At 43.1% G+C, this 17,586-nt stretch overlaps 1 protein-coding gene across 4 annotated transcripts in view; it reads left to right on the plus strand.

The window, feature by feature from the left end:
* runx2b (RUNX family transcription factor 2b) overlaps nucleotides 1-16,714 on the plus strand; it is a 42,324-nt gene extending 25,610 nt beyond the window's left edge. For 2 of the 4 annotated variants that reach the window (XM_075458957.1, XM_075458958.1), the window contains 3 exons: nucleotides 9,183-9,350; nucleotides 11,733-11,894; nucleotides 15,494-16,714. In XM_075458957.1, coding sequence (XP_075315072.1) covers nucleotides 9,183-9,350; nucleotides 11,733-11,894; nucleotides 15,494-15,972 — 809 coding nt within the window. In that variant the 3' untranslated portion in view covers nucleotides 15,973-16,714. The remainder of the gene's footprint in view (nucleotides 1-9,182; nucleotides 9,351-11,732; nucleotides 11,895-15,493) is intronic. The other 2 variants (XM_075458959.1, XM_075458960.1) reach the window with 2 other exon arrangements.
* Nucleotides 16,715-17,586: the final 872 nt, after the last annotated feature.

A 17,586-nucleotide genomic window follows, 5' to 3' on the forward strand; every position in this document is an offset into this window, starting at 1 on the left:
CAGGCGTTAATTAATTGCACGGTCGGAGTGACGAATATTAGTGAGGCCTAGTTTAAAGATCTGCGGTATGAGGTTTAGAGTGTGTGTGTGTGCGGGTATGGTTAACGGTTAGTCAGGTCCCTCTGGCCACTGTGCTATTAGCGGGAGGCTAACTTGGTTTCTGTGGCTTGCATTGTACTTAATCGCTTGACAGCTCTTGGTTACCCTGTGGTTTGCCACTGCACCAGCAGCTCAGCGAGTGTGTGCGCGCCTGTGTGTGTGTTCATACATATGTTCATGCATCCAGGCATGTAGATAGATATGATCTGTGAATGTGTGTGTTGGATCTCCCTGGTCCTGTATGTGAGCAGCCTGTGTGACATATTTTGTAGAGACAGAGTGTGTTATTGGTGTCATTAGTCTAGTGCGGCCACACTGCTGATTTGGAACAGAGCTAATAGGCCTCATTAAATGTCATTTTGAGCTAATAGACAGGGAGTGGTTGTTTAAACCAATATGCTTTTATAGGTGGTTCTGTCTCCTTTCAGCTGCTCCTGACGGTGGCTGTGGCCAGCTGAGACAAACTTCCTGAGTGATTATAGCCGAGCCGTAATAACACAATATACAAGGCTTTCTGTCCAAACCCACTGTTCCCATTAGACTTAATTGATGACAGACAAACAGGGAAGGTGACAAAAACCATTGTGGTGTCACTCACACACACACTGTCTATTGCTTTGGTATATTCCTGTGGTTACTCTGTGTGGAGTGTGTGTGTCGTGCATCAGTGGTGGAGGTTAGCGGTCAGATCCGTCTCTGCTGCCTGGCATTCAAAGCCGTGGGGTCTTGGGGGTTCTGGGCTTGGGGACGGGGTCGTGTTTTGGTTCAGTTTTGGTCGGGGTGTTAACAAGTCTGGTGAAGAGGCCCCTGGTTACTTACAAGCCTGCAGACAATATTAGTGGTTCAGGAGACCTGTCTGCCAAGCCAAACTCTCGCAGCACACATTGGCATACACACACAGTCCTTACATATGCAGCCAAGCTTCCCTGTTAATTCAGCATTGGAGGAGCTTTATTTACATGGCCCAAATGAACAGAAATTAACAGAAAAAATGTAGTTGTATGTCTGAGTGTAATAAAACGTATGCTACCATTTAGACAAAAGGTGAAAATAAAATAAAATGGTAAGTCCGAACCAGAAATCCAAAATACATCTGGATGCAATGTGAGCAACAAAACATATAGAGTGGCATTTGATCAACATACTTCAAGAATCCTCGTCTTTTCGTCTTATCTTATTAAATCTGTAGCTCTGAATGTCAGGTTGGAAACAATCCTTCTCCCCTAAACACCCAATGTTCACGCAGGTAGATTATGCTTGAAGAATGTACAAACTCTAGTGGTCATGAGAGGACCTGCATGCGCGACGTAAAAATGGCACAAGGGTGAAAGTCACATGGTAAAAAGAATGTATTTTCGTCCTTACCGTGATCATTTTCTGACCCTATCGACTTAATTGACTAAATCCAACCAAGAAGTAGCAAAGTGTTTTAGTAAAGTTTTGCTGTGTTGTTACCTAAACGTAACGCAGAAATGAAAAAAGAAAAAAAAACCTGATTGTCATATGTCGGTCTCAGTCTTGCGTCACACAAAAGTGGATTTTTCAGTGGAAGTATCAAAGTGGCAACCAGGATAACAACCTGATTGAATTCTCAAAATTTTAAAGAAAGGAGATTCAGTGCTTCCTTCGCTGTTTCCTTTAGCATAAGACACGCTTGACCATCCCTTGTGAAAGGAAATGGGTTGCTTTCATCCCCTGTTAACACATGGCAGCGACTTTTAAAGCAATGCTTGACTTTCTTTAATTCATGCATTTAAACGTTCTTATTTAGTTTTACTAACCGGGTTGCACTTGAATAAGTGGTGGACAGGAGAAAGGTGAGTGTGAGCAGCCTGTGAAAAAAGAAAAGAAAAGAACTAACTTCATGGCTATTTCTTCACTTTTGTGAATATCCAACCTTGATAATTGAGTAATATGATATGAATCAGGTATCCTCTGTGAAACAAGATGATAAGAACACTTTAGTCAGCATATGTAAAGCGCTTTTTGGGGCATATTGTTTCAACAGCTACAGTTTCACTTCTGCTAATGTAAGTTTAATGTAAGAGTGGTCGGATTCTCATTGCCGTGCCTTTTCCCAAGTCCTTACAAATTTCCCCTACTTTCTTTCCTTTACCTCATGACATTTTCTTGTAAGGCCAGTAAAACATGCTCAGGAAAACACTACAAGATATCATTTTTGACTGTACCCCAGGCAATAGAAACGCATTTATCAAAGCTACCAAATTTGCTTGATGACTTTGACAGGAAAATGCAGCTGGTCGGTTGTTTGGCAAACGGTAAAATGGAGGAGAAGCCCAAAACATTGTGCCCGTCATTGTTTTTTTACTGAGTCAATTGTTCATGTAAATCAAGAATTTGTTTTCAGTCAAATTATGGCACTGAATCCCAGCCTCATAAACAACCTGACTATAGTGGTTGCTGGAAACATTATGCGAGATATTCCTTACATAGCTTAAAATGACAACAAAAACAAAAAAAGGCACCCAAACAATGTCACCCTCACACTTGCCAGTACATGCTAGTTATCTAATCCAGAGATATTCAGATGATGTCACAAGTTTGATTTCAATGAATTATTTATGGGAATGAGGTCCTTTACGTGTCTGCATGATTGTGCCCTGTCAAAAGCTGCTTTGAGCAACCTGTCCAAAAATAGAACGAATGTTTATTCAGCATCCAGATGATTATAGAAAGTACCAAAAGAATTATATATGCGCTGTGGCCTCTCTTGAAGCAGCATTTCATAATGAGAGCCGGACAAATAAAAGTCGCCCAAACATCAGGAGGAAAAGAAATCAAAAGAAGGATGGAGGGGGGAGGAGAAGAAAAGAGAGAGGAAAATACTTCAGGCTTTTCCCAAGGCAGCCAGTCACTTGAACGTCTTATGAAGTTCCTTGAAGATGGGCCAATGTCTCTACAACACAATACACAGAGTTATTCACAGGGAGGGCGAGACAAAGAGGAATACAGATGAATAAAGAGGCATAAAGTGAATCATAAAAGGAGATAATGATAAAAAGACAAAGCCTGGGTTTGGTTTGCCCTTAGCTGCAACAAAAAAAAACATCTCCCAGATTTGTTCTCCCCTGTTCTGAATCAAAACAGTTTAATGTGGATGGAGAGGTGGAGAGGGAGCCTTTCTGAAAACCACACACAAGCCAAGCTGTGTGTGTGTGTGTGTGTCTTTAAACTTTGTACAGTATTGTACAAATGTGTATAAAGTGTGTTTGCGTTCAATAAATGTATCGCCTTTGGGAATTGTTGTGTATATCTGGGTGTCTATGTAAGTGTGTGTGTGTGTGTGTGTGTGTGTGTGTGTGCCCTTCCCTTGCCTGGCTAGCTTCCTCCAGGCTGGAACGCATGGACCACACAGACGGCTGGCAGAGCTCCACGACAGCCTGGCTCCCTCTTTCTCTCTACTTCTCTCTTTTCGTTTGCTGCCTCGTCTCCCACACCTCCTCTCCCCTCTCTCTTTTTACACTCCTTCCTCTTTTCTCTCCTTTTTTTTTTTTTTCTCCCCGCAATTTTGTTTTTACTCTGTTCCCTCCTCTGAGTCTCTTCTCCCTCCCCTCTCGTCCCTCACACCAGACCCCCATGGTAGACATGCGCTTGGCTGTCACCCACTCACCGTTTTCACTGCTCGAGCCACGCTCTGCCAGTTTCAGATTGCCACCTGAAATAATTCATTGTTTCTGAGCGCTCACGAAAACAACATGGTCACTGTGAGAGCTCCAAATAAAAAAGTGAAATATGGACCCACTGTATTCATTCATCGACTTTACTGTTCCACCGTGGGATGACTGACACACACGCAAAGACAGACGAGCTGATTCAACCCAGGCTCCATGAACATGAAGGGAGGGGGGGGGGGGAATCAGCCCCAATGATACATTTGTCCAAGCTCACCCAGTGATCATAAACCAGGCTGAAGGCTCAGACGAGGCCATGACGTGAACCTAAATTTATAAATTATCCTTTTTATTCTCGAATTTTCTGGCGGGCTGCATTGTCCTCACATGTTACTGAATCAGGCAGCAGACAGGAGAATGTCCTGTTGATGTGTACGTGGTGATAGTTCGACAAAGGGGGGGGTATGTTATATTCTGGAAATATGCTCACATTTGCTTACTTGTGGGTTGACAATTGAGACATCGCCTTAGCTTAGCATTAGGACCAGAGACACGGGGAACGACTAAAACAGAAGCAAAAACCCGTCTACCAACACACCTTAAGGTCACTAAAGTTGGGTCCGCTCTGGGCAAGCACAAACATTTAAATGAAAAATCATCTAGGCCTGCTGAAATTTGTTTCTGTTTTTTTTTTTTTTTGTGGTACATTGCTCGTAGCAATAATGACTAGACTTGGTCAGGAATTTCCACAAAATTTACAGAGCATGAGGGAAGTAAAAGATCGAAACTGGCCTGCGGGCCTCTTTTCACTGTGGTGACATTGTTATCATTGCATTTTTTCAAAAAATTTGTTTTTAGTTTAACTGCATTCAAAAAACCCACATGTACGTCTTAATTCTGGTCTAATGTCCCCTCAGCTTAATCTTCACAAATGATTAAATTCATCCCCTTTCACGTCTTTGCTAAGCTTTGAAAGCCCGGTGCTGGCTAATGCTTTAAGTTTTTGCATATTTCTGTTGAAGAGAAATGAGGGACATGAGTCTTCGAGACTTACTCTGGGAGAGAAAGTGAATAAGCATGTTTAACAATATCCATCCATGATTCATAACTTTGTAACCCCTGGATTTTAGAAAGCACATAGATATCCTTCTCAAGCGAAATCTCAAAGCAAACCGTAAGCTAGCTAAATAAACTATCTGGTGTTTGAAGGATATATTCGGCATGAGCATGCTGTCTTGGGGGGAAAGCTAACCATTTGTCAAAGATGTCTGTGCTCAGGCTCAGATTCAATCTGATACTGCCATTAATCACTTAGGACTTGTATTTTGTAGCAAGTACTTGCTTTTTACTAACTGTTATCAGATCAGCAGCGGGGAGTTGAATCCAGACGTATGTTTCTGGGACGGCTAAAACAATAGTTTTCCAGGATCTGTGTCATTTGAGATGCTATCTTCTGGAGGTGTTCTGCTCATTATTAAATCCTTTCTTAATGTCTGTCAGTGTGTACATATGCTCGCAGTGTATGTGCAAGCGTGTGTGATGCTCTCGTGTGCAGACGTTTCCATACGTCTTTTTCTGCATGAGTGTGTTTCTTGTGTGTGTTCAAGTTGCTCACATCTGGTATGAATCTGTCCATGTTTCCGGCCGCTGGCTGGGCAGGGAAGTGGCAGGCGCTATCGAAAATCTCCGCTGTTTTCACAGGGATGATGGGAATCTCAGGGACTTTCCCTACGGCAGTGAAATCATCCGCCTTTCCCGCTCCTTTAAATACCCCCGGCTCATTCCTCCACCCTGCTAGGGTTCCGATAAAACAGCTGAGACGTCTTGTGTTTGGCAACTGTTGTCCTCTAAAATGTGTAATTAACTCATGAAAAACTGTATTTACTGTCAGGGCCTGGTAAACTAATGGACTTGAGGTCTGGCTGTTTGGAGTGTAAATTGGACCTTAATGTGGTGGTTGACGTGCTGCATTCCTGCAGGAGTAAAATGATACATAGGTTTGCGTTAAACTGGGTTGTATACATCCGTACATAACTTGACAGTTTGGTGGTTCACAAAAGAGAGTTCCTGAAATTATGACACTGACTTTCAGCTGCCAGTGACAGACTTTGTGTCATGCACGTCAGAATTGTTGTTTTGTTTTTCTCTTTTTTTCGATAGCAAAAATAAGTTTCAAATGTTTGGCCACCCAGCGCATTCAGTACTTTTCTTAAGCATCACAGCTATTTTTGTAGCCATCGGAGTCCTTAAGATCTTCTTCTGGGGGATTTTTACTCATTCTTCCTTGAAAATGTTCCTACTTCTGTGAGATTCTTGGTCTGTCTTGCATGAACTGCTCTTTGAAGTCTATCCACAGATTTCCCATTAACTTTAGATTGAGGGACTTTCAATACTAGCATTCTACCTTCCACCACTTGACATAGTCCATGTTGGATCTTTATGTGCGTTTAGGATCATTATTCTGGTGTGTCCTCTTTTTACTCTCAGCTTTTGTAACACTGTGAGGTTTGCTTCCAGAATTTGCTGAGATTTTCTTGAATCCATTCTGCCTACCAACTGTTAAATGTTCCCCCGCTGCAGGCTGCGCAGGTCCAAAGCATGACCCAACCACCCCCGTGTTTAAAGACTGGAGGGGAGTCTTATTTCCCCCGCTTTCTCCTCCGAACGTAGGTTCGCACATTGGAACCAAAAGGCCTATTTTAACATCCAAAATGAATCAGGCCATTTGCAGTATTCTGATTCGGCATTTGGTGGTGCAGGTGCAGGAAAGTTTTTTTTTTTCTGATTACTCATTCATGAAGGTTATATTTGTACAGGTGCGGCTGTACAGTACTGAACAGTGTACCTCCCCTCCAGAGTCTGCTATATCTTCCTGAAGGTCTTTTTGCTGTCAAACAGGGGTTTTGACAAATGGGTCATATGGGCAGTTTTCACTGAAAATGTTCTTTGTTTTTCAGACTTCAACTACACCTACCATTCTTGGTAATTACATTAGCAAACAAACAAGCAAAAAAATAACCTTCTTTCCCACAAACTTTGTGGTTTTCAATTGATTTTGTGATTTCTTTTTTTTCATGGTCGCTGAGAGGAGCCAGTGTTTGAGGAAGCAGAGCTTTTACAAAGCTTTGAAATTTAAGCCATTTAAATATTTACTGCAGTAACAGTAAGCGTGAGCTGGGATGCCCAAACATTTGCACATCATTGTCCTATCTAAATCTTTGTGTGTATTTTGGGATCCTCCTGAAAGATGTTGAAATCCTAAACCCTCTTTAACTGATTCACCATTTGTTGCGCTCAGCACTCTGCGCTGAGCCTGTGTCGCCTGACTGCTTCAGATGCACACACAGCTCTTAATTTACTGGTCATCGGGGTCTCTTCCTCTCCGTGTGTCTCCTCCCCGCTTGTGTCCACCCCCTTCTGTCTCCCCTCATCTCCCTTGGACTCTCATTGCTATTTATTCCCATCACTAGGAGACAGGCTGTGCACAAAGCCTGTACTGTGTCCTGAGGCTTTTTTAGAATAGAAATTCAGTCTGTTGAAAATGGAAACGCTTTGATTGACTGGGCACAGCTTGCACAGAGCGGTGAAGAATGCCAAAGAGAGGCACAAATTATCCGCGGGAACGATGGGGAAATATTATTAATGAAATATGGACATGAATTATGTTATATAGTCCTAAAGCAGCCACTTTTATTCTCTGCGCCGGAGCAGCTAAAAGAAGGCGATGATGAGATTGCCTATTTATTTTGAGCTTGGTGATGCCAGTCCGGAGACGTCATTGTAATAAAAATCATGGCCCGTCTGACTGTCAGTGACTTGACTTTTCACTGCCGCCATTCTCAAATCTCATTTCATTGCAGCAGAATTTGGCATTTAAGGTCCAAAATTTGGCTCCAGATTAAATTAATTTGTTGTGAAGAGTCAGATGGTCTTTCATAGCATATCCGAGGCTGAAATAATAATGTGTTGTTGCAGAAGTGGAAAAGCGCCAGGCTGTCATGGGCGGTTTCGAAAGAATTCCGCCTTTCGTCGTTTTTACATTTATTTGACCGTTGCAGTGACTGAAAAAGTCTGCAGAAAGATAGCAAGCTGAATATGACATGAACGGCATTAATGCGTGTTGTTAAGCTGTTGTTTTTGTGGGTTTTTGTGGTCTTTGTCGCGATGCTTCAACAGCACAAATGATGACTCCTTTTGTAAGATTCTTTGTTTACTCTCTGCGCTGCTCTCCACAGCACCCACCCTGTGTTGTAGGTGTAGCGCCAGGCCTTTGTTCCCAGCACAGGCTGCAGGCAGGTTGGGCAGGATTCTGAAGTAGCTCGCTGTTTCTGCCTGTGCCAGCTGGAGCTCTGCCAAGCACAGCAGGAGTTTCTACTCTCCTCTGTTTGATATTTACTTTACCGCCTTTACAGGGTAACTAGTGCAAGACCAGACAGACACACTGACACAGTTCTGTGTTTAAAAGAACTGTGTGTGCACAGGCCTCTCGTTTCTACCCCACCTTTGCTAAACTATCGTCCGCACCTGGGGAAACGGGAAGGTTTTGATTCGGTTCCCACTACATGGCTGATAGTGCACTGGGACAGGGTTGGGCTCAGATAGTGAGTGACACATTGTCTGATGTTTGTGTGCATGACCTGCAGCGTATTTCCTATCAAAAAGCATTTAGTGTGTTTGTATTTCGGAGAAGCGTCGCGTTACCAGCCTGAAATAGTGATGAGAATAGAGTCAGGTATATAAAGGGTGTAAAATGATCAGCAAAGGAATGCAGAGGGTTAAGCGGCATAATATATATATTTGGCACTGGTTATGACTCCTGTGGGGATAATGGGGAAATGGCGTGAGAGCTTGTGTTTAGTTGAAGCCTCTTCCCCAAGTTAAAACCGAACGGCACATCTCTCTCTTTCTTCTATTTTCCTGTCATGCAGGGTGATACGAGATATTTGCCTAAGTAATTAAGAGGTTGCAGCATCCCATTCCCTAAAGGCTGTGTAGCTCCTCCTTGTTTAGGATCACAGACTGTTTACCGAGCAAGACATGAGACAGAAGAGCTGACTCATTGAGCTTCACATTGTACAGGACATTTGACTAGCTGTATGCCAAGTGAAGAGCAAACAACCACAGAGCTGAATGCTAATAGTATGTTTCATCGATTTTTCTTTTTTTTTTAGAGAGATAAAATTACAGAATGCATTATTTGACTGAAAGTAATTCCCTCCAGATGTTAGTGAACAATTTTTCATTTAGAAATCCCCTAAATGGCTCCTCAGTTTATTTTCTTATTTTTTATATTAATCTCGCCTGGAGAACATAGATAACTGTTTACTCGCCACCTTGATGGTGACCCCAATTTGACCCAAAATTTCTGGCCCCTTTTTGTCGGGGAGCACTGTTGAACCCTGCCTGTGTCACATCCAGGTAAAACTCTTGTCTTTTTCTGTTTCTGTGCAGGGCATCGTCAAAAACTCGAGGACCCGCCCAAAACAGGCCTGTTCTCAGATCGCCTTAGTGAGCTCGAGAGGATGAGGGTGAGGGTCACAGTTCCCACTCAAGGCCCCCGGCCAACTCTCAACACAGCGGCCAACTCTTTCAACCCACAGGGTCAGACACAGATACCAGGTGAGCTCCCAAAGTCAGCTTATACGCAGGAGGAATGACAGCATAGACTGTATATTAAAGATGGATGCAGCCTTTGGGTTGGAGAAATGAAGCCAATGCCTTTAATCTGCATTCTACCCAGTAGCCAGCAGGGGGCGAATCCTTTCAGTGCAAAAATAGGTCCGGTATAATAGAAATCTATGAGAACTCCTCTTCTTCGTGACCTCTATAAATGTTTCCCTCATGAGTCCATGATCTCAGTTGCTAGTTTCACATCCTATCTAATGAGCACGGTGTTCATTTAGCAAATTGTGGCCTCAGTTATAATCAGACTAACAATAAAGCAGGGTATGCTGTCGGGCAGGGCTGCCTTGTGATTGGCAATACGCTGCCCTGTGAGTGGCGTGTAGTTTTCACTGTTCGCCATCATATCTACTGCTTGCTTGTAACATCTGGTTTCAAAGGAGCAATGTGGCAGTGGAGAAACCTGCGGGCGACATCACTGTCTATGTCCATCTTTTATATACAGTCTATGAGTGTCTTCAGCAAACTGTGGAATGTTCTGTTACCGATTAGTGCATCTGAAACTGACAAAGATGCCAGATTTTCACATTCACCATAAAAATACTATCAGAAAGCCATCAGACTAATCTAAGACCATCATCATCGCTTGTATATCGGGACACACGAATTTCAAAGTAGTGATTTTCATAGCGTTATTCAGTGCAGTTTTTTTTATCAGAGGGAAAACACTGTACCTTTTTGGCTTCACCTGTTAGGTTGCTGTGTCTGTTGTTACGTGTGTTACCGTGTCGGTTTTAGGATATTATCACACAGTCCAGTCCTCGCACAAAATGAAATGGTTAAAATGTAACTCTCTAAATTGGGCATTTGGGGGTAAAAAAATAAGAAAAACTCGTGATCACAATTTTGGATGAATATAAGTACTTTATATGAGCGCAGCAAAACAGTGACCCACACTGTAATGCTTTGAACACTGAATTTCTTTTATGAATAGGTTATTATTAGCTGTACTTATTTTATTGATAGTACATCAATATTCATCAATATGATAGACCCAGCCTTGCATTTCATATCTACAATAAGGAATGTTTAAAATTGTCTTAGTGAGCATTTTATTCATCTTTTTCACTTTGTATTTGACACCCAAACTGCAACAAAAATACGGCACAAACGTCACTCAAGGATCATCTACAATTTTCCAGCAGTTTTTCTGTGGAACGGCCGTTTCCCGAGAATTGTCCCTAAGCATATCACCTAGTCACAAACTGTAAAATATCAAACCCCCTCCCCAGTTGGACCTTTGGGCTGACGCCACAAGCAGTTGTGCAGCGTGTTACATTGCCTGTCTCTTTCTACTCCATCACTCCATCAATCTCCATCTCAGAGCGTAACGCGATCGCTCACAAACCCGGAAGCCCGTCACACGCCGTCTTTTAGCTGTTAGTCGTTCCGCGGCAGGGCTTTGTAGTGCTACTAAGGGGGTCGTTTGAGGCATGGTTGAACAGCGTCGCAGCGTGGTGGCGAGCATTTTTCTGCAATGAACAGGATTGTGTGTGTGGGACGGATTGGTTTTAGTATATCGATACGTCAAAAGTGGGCAGTCATTTGAACGCCAATGGAACAGATATGTTTAGTCACAAGCACAGTTTGATTACAGTTCACCCTTCAGTTCATAACTTTCTTTTTTGTTGTATACTTATTCCTGTTACTTTCTAGTCCTACCATTTATTAGCCATTATTTTGGATTACTTTGCAAAGTATAAGAGTTATTCTTTTTATTTTATTCTTTTTACTTTTTTTTTTTTTCCTCTGCTTGTTTCACCCTTTTTGTCATTCTCAAATGACATTAATTTCCAAATCATTTAGTTGAGCAAATCTACAAATCTGATTTTAGGCTCTTTCTGGATACTTAAAAAGCACTTCCAGTGAGTATATATATATCTCTATGAAATCCTGTCTCGGTCCACGTCCACGTTCCTCTGTTCTTGTGTTGCTGCATACTTACAGTCATAAAGAGCAATGCAGTCTGGTAGTTTGCTGGTGTGTTTACACCCTGGGTGAGTGCCAGTAAGGCTGTCTGTGTCTCAGCTGCAAGCACAATGTTTAATAAGGCAAACAGGAAGATCTCCTCTTCAAAGGTAAACATTAGATGTGTCATTATGGAGGATGTTGCATAACACGCCCAACTGAAACCTACCCGTATGCACACGGAGAGGATTAGAGACACTAATAAAGTCTATGGTTCTCAATGTTATTGTCACATTTTAGCACAAATAATTACGAATATTTGAAGAAGCCCAGTGGTAATTATTCTCTCTTTCTTTCCCTGTCCTTTTTTCCTTGCTCCTTTCCTTCACTCGTTCCATTTCTCCCCATCAGACCCTCGTCAGTCCCAGTCCTCTCCTCCCTGGTCATACGAACAGACGTATCCGTCCTACCTGAGTCCCATGGCGTCCCCCTCAGTCCACTCCACCACCCCCCTCTCCTCCAGCCGAGGCACGGGCCTGCCTGCCATCAGTGACGTGCCTCGACGATTGCCAGGTAGAACCACTACTCTGCCACCTCTGAAAGCCACTCGCCCCATCAGGGTCATCAAATCAAGCTACAAAGGATTCATCGGCTTTGAATTGCGAGGGAAAGACAGACAGACATGCACACAATCCCACACTCAAACAAAAGCAGGAACATGAAAAACAACAACAAAAGAAAAGGATTGAACTACTATTTACCAGCAAGCTGCTGTTCGCTCACTCCCAAATGAACACGAGGAGTGAGGCCTGTTAGAGTCTGACTGTCTCTCCAGAGAGGAGTTGTGATGGCATTTTTCGAGGAAAAAAAGAGAAGGGGAAAAAAAAACAATTGTTTCCTTTTTTCCTAGCTCTAAGCCTTTGATCCCTGAGGAGTATGGGTAATAACAGGCCTGGGGATAATAACAGGCTCATGACAGACAAATAAAGTGTCTTTACAGCGATACGCCACTCTCTCAAGGCATTCTGGGTAGTTGCATTAGCCAATCTGTTTGCAGTAACGGCAGCATCTGTGTTCCAATTTGTTTCTGTTTCCCCCCCAATGTGAAAGCTCCTTTAAAACCCCTACATGCTGCCAGACAAGTTTCTCCCCCGTACACCTGTTTGACTCACTGCCATATGAGGGTTTTTTTCTACTCTGCTTTTTTTTCTGTCTGTTTCCTCATGCTAACACTATACAATGCTCCGTGTGTGGGTGTGGGTGTGGGCGTATGTGTGTGTGTGTGTGTGTGTGTGCCAAGAGCAAGGCTGAGTGATTAGGCGATGCAGCCGTGTGACTCTGCATTAGAAGGGGTTTAAAATCCAGCCAGCTGCCCTGTCAGCTCTGATTAGTTTGGTCTTTCCCTTCAGCTTTCATCTCATGAAGCGTCAGGCTTTGTTCTCAAAGTGACACATGTGCATGTAGGAGCACGCGCGCGCGCAGAAAACGCAAAAGCATTCGCCGACTTGTACACCTCGCGCGCTTAATGCCTCCTAAGTGATATGCCTAAGGCTCTCAGATCTCCGGAGATCATGTTGACACCTCGCCAGGCTGCTCTGTAACAGTATCTGGCTACAGAACATACCGAAGTACAAGCAGAAGCTCATATGGATGCTCCACCAGCGCACGCTCCGCACCATCCGCTCCATCCACCTTCAAACAGCCCAGCCCATGTGTTGAAATGTTTAATTTACCGAGAAGCGGTTGCAGAAGTTCATCAAGTCAAGTCGTAGCGGCTGATTCGGAAGGGATGTCTCAGTGTTTGTAAGATCCCTCCAAACATTTAGACAATGTTACACTCTGGTTTCCTTTGAGCTAATAAAGTTTGATCTGGCTCATCATCACAGGGCCACTTTGAGCACGAAAGCCGGTCCAAAAGTTCATAACAAGAGACGGGAATTTATTAACAAGCGCCGGCCATGTCTGAGATCACACTGCTTCTCCGCAACAGAGACAATCACCTACTATTTCTACTCGAATCAAACAAATCTGGTGGAAAGAGGAAGTTTAAAGGCCCTAATTGGCAGCATATGCTATCTGACGCTAGCGACAAACCCGGCTTCACAATCCCTCCCTGCACATAAACACTGCGCTCCTCCTCCCTCCTCTCCCCCACCACCCCCTGTCCTCTCGCAGCAGACATGGTGACACGGAAGACGCCTGGTGATTTATGATAAGAGCGCCATGGCTGGACTAAACCACTGAGAGGAGACGGGTGGAGGTGGGGGAGTCGAGAGAGAGGAGCAGAACCTCCTATTCTCCTTCAACTCTTCGCCCAGCACACAGCTCGCCGCAGCCAGTTAGTGGTTTTTGGGTATTTTTTAAGGGATGAAGCGAAAAGAGGAACGAAGGGTGAGATGGAGCAGCTCCTTCTCAGCTCTCTCTCGCACACGCGTGCTCTCACACACACACACACGCGCGCGTGCGCACGCGCTGGAGCCGATGGGAGGCGAGGAGAGGAGCCACATCAGAGCTCAGCCCTGCCTCATTATGGATCTCATGGAAACTGTTTCTGCTCAAAGTGTTTCCACATGTGCAGCTCCTGATTCATCCCAACTGCTTTTTTTTTATGTGCATACAGTATTCACACACAAGCCCCCCCCCCCACCCCAACCCACACATACACACGCACACTATACTACACATTTGCATGCATAAACAATTCTACAGATACACATAAACATGCACCAACACACACAGAGAAAGAAGCATAAATATGCACAAGTGTAAATATATTAAAGCTGATGCATGTGTGGGACTTGGCTGATGGGCTTGCTGGGTTTATCAAAACTTAGAAATTGAAGTGAAAAACACTACTGACGCTTCCGATTACAACAATGTTTGGAGGGAAAAAAAACTGTGCCCAGAAAGTTAATTGGCTTTTCTCTGAATTGGTTAATACAAATATCTGGCTCGGAATGACTATTTATTTTAACAACAGTTTTATTTCTCGAGGGACTTATTTATTAAATGCAGTAACTCTACAAGAGTTCAGGCCGCAGTCCTGATTAAAACTGACACGCTTGTCAGAGGATGCGTGGATTATCTAATGCAAACCCCCGTTTTGTAAAAAAGTTGGGCAATTCTCTAAAATCCGATGAAAACCTAAAGCTGTGTGGGGTTGATTCTTTTAAGCTTTCATTCAACAGACGCAAGTCCCAGGAAGTCCATTTTCCCTGACCAACATCATTGTATTTAGGAAATAGAAATAGATTTCAAATTTGATGGCAGCAACACACTAAAAAATAAATCGAATCTTTGGCACATCAAAGCAGACATCAGTTTTTTCTTCTAAAAGCAGCTGAAACATGGACTAATCTGACCACAGGACACGTGTCCGCTGTCTTTATATCCATCTGAGATGAGCTCGTGTCCAGAGAACTCGGATGCGAATCCGCGAGCACACGTGGGGCTTTCTCCTTAATGCAGTTTCAGGTTACGTTTTTCTGGATGCAGCAGCAGATTGGGTCGGGTGAAAATGGTTTTCAGAAGTATTCCTGAGCCCCTGTGGAGCTGTATGGATCAGGGTTGTTTGAATGTTTCTCATTAGTGCCGTCTGAGGACTCAAACGTCACGACCATCCAACAGTGGTTTTCGCCCTCAGCCTTTGCATACAGAGATTTTTTCCCTGAGCCTTTTAAAAACATTGAAAAAAAACAAAGTTCCTCACAATGTTGCACTGAAAAGTACTTTTAGGAACTTGCTGCTGATTGTTTTTGACCAAACTTTGCACATAGTGGTGGAAGAGACTCGGTCTTTGGTGGATGCTACTTTTATACCCAATCCTGGCACCCTTACCTGTCACCAGTTGATCTGCAGATTGTATACTCTTTCGGGACGTCGTTACTCGTATATTCTATCAATTTTCTTTATAGAAAGTCTTTCTGTGGCTCTTTACCAACTTTTTTTGAGTCAAGTTTTAAATTTTGCTATGTAGTCGAAATACAACGAAGTTGGGATTTAGTCTCTTAGATAAAAGTTCAATCAAATGAACGTATGACAGATTGACTTTTTCATTGCGTTTCAGAAAATTTTAGCACTTTTATGGAAATGACGTCTGTACGATCCATCAATTTGATCAAAGGACATCCTAAAAAAAAGTGAATCTGTCTGTGTGTTTGTGTGTGTTCCAGGCTCCTCCGATCTGAGCCCATTCCCTGGTCAGTTCGAGCGCCAGTTCTCGAGCCTCTCCTCTCTCACGGAGAGCCGCTTCTCCAGCCCTCGCATGCACTACCCGGCCACCTTCACCTACACCCCGCCTGTCACCTCAGCCATGTCGCTGGGCAGCGCTCACTACCACACCTACCTTCCCCCTCCTTACCCAGGCTCCACCCAGACCCAGAGCGGACCCTTCCAGACCAGCAGCACGCCCTATCTCTACTACGGCGCTTCCTCCAACTCCTACCAGTTCTCCATGGTTCCCGGTGGGGACCGCTCGCCGTCCCGGATGATCCCACCTTGCACTAGCGCCTCCACGGGCACCTCCCTGGTGAACCCTAACCTACCCAGCCAGACAGAGGGAGGGGTGGATGGCGACGGGAGCCACAGTAATTCCCCTACTGTTCTCAACCCTGGAGGCCGCATGGATGAAGCAGTCTGGAGGCCGTATTAAAGACCACCAGGGGCCAGAGAGATAAGAAGTCAACCGGTGTCATGGTTTGAAAGCACAAAACCTTTTTTTTTTATATGATGAAAAGGGGATTTTTGGGCTCTCGTCAGCTATCTCTACCTTTTGCTCGGAAATTAAAGTAGAGATAAAAAAAAAAGAAAGAAAAGAAAAAGAACAACACAGACCTGCACGAACGTGTCTTTCTGGAATGTGTTTTGACCAAGGCACTACAAAGGGAGAGATTCTCACAGCAATAATGAGAAAAACTATTTTTGGTTTACTAGGCCCATGTGGATGAGACATTATTTCAGTTTTATCATCGTCCACAAGTTAAGGGATGCTTCAACAATATATGTAAAAGACTGCCTCTTTTGTATAGTGTTTGTATTTCATTAAGGCTTTTTGCAGAGCATGTTTTTGTACTACAACAATATCAAAATGCAAGTTAAGCACTGAGTTGATAAGAGTAACACATATGTTACCTTAAAGTGGTGTGGACAGTAAATTTGCTTTAAACCAATTAATTTAACTTGTATATTGTGGGTGAGACATTGATGTAGATTGAAGCATTTTCTTAGTTTTAACTTATAAAGCCATAAATTATGTATTGTATTTGAAACTTGAGTCAAAGAAGTGTAATCTGAATATTTTTGATGCATCTATATAACTAAGTTAAAAAGTTTTTTTTTTTTTTCGTTTTTTGATAGGTAATTTAAAAAAGTCTTCTTTTTTTTTTTTCGTTTTTTTTTTTTTTTTTTTTTTTCAATGTAGCACCCAAAGATTTAAATCGCTTGGAATATGAAATGTAATTTCCAAAGAGTATTGCAACATGTTTCTTCTGGTGTAACTCTCAGTTTTACTGCTCAACACATTAAGAGGCCAACATCCTCGCTAGGCGTTGACACACATTTGGCTTAGAATTAAACCTTTGGCATTTATTGAGCAATAACTCGCATTGTGCCTCTTGGCAACATACCACGAAAGCCAGCTTTCAGTGGGGGGAAAATAATTATCCATTTCATATCCAAACTCTGCTTAATTTCTCTATTTGTCTAGTCTGACATGCGCACACATATTTGTGTATTCTCTTGTCAAATTTTAAGAAAAGGGACACGCACACATGCATGGAGTCCAAAGACGACTGCGGCGGTGCCACACCGGGTGCGGGTCAGACTTTAAGATTCGGTTACTTTGTGATACGTGAACTCCTCAGGACTGGAATAATCGTTGGATGATCCCACGGATTTGCTATTTCTGCATTTCTTCTTTTGTTTTTTTTCATATCCAGCCTGGCTGAAAGCTCTGTCAAGATTATAGCCTAAACATGCCAAGTCTATTATAGCTTTCATATCATGCGCAAAAGATAGCTTTGAAAAAGTTTGCCTTAGTGTGTGCCACACACACACACACACACACACACACACACACACATACACACACAGGTTTGTATTTTTCAGTCTGTGAGACTGAAAAGGAGATCTCACAGTTAAAGAGAGACGAGACTAAGGTATTCCTTCAGACATTTATTTATCTCCAGCTTTTGCTTTTAATGGCATGCTTTAGCAGACCTGTACCCTTCTCCCTGCTAATGTCACATCCTGGAATTATTCTGCTGCC

Source organism: Odontesthes bonariensis, chromosome 24, assembly GCF_027942865.1.
Source record: "Odontesthes bonariensis isolate fOdoBon6 chromosome 24, fOdoBon6.hap1, whole genome shotgun sequence".
Taxonomy (NCBI): Eukaryota; Metazoa; Chordata; class Actinopteri; order Atheriniformes; family Atherinopsidae; genus Odontesthes; species Odontesthes bonariensis.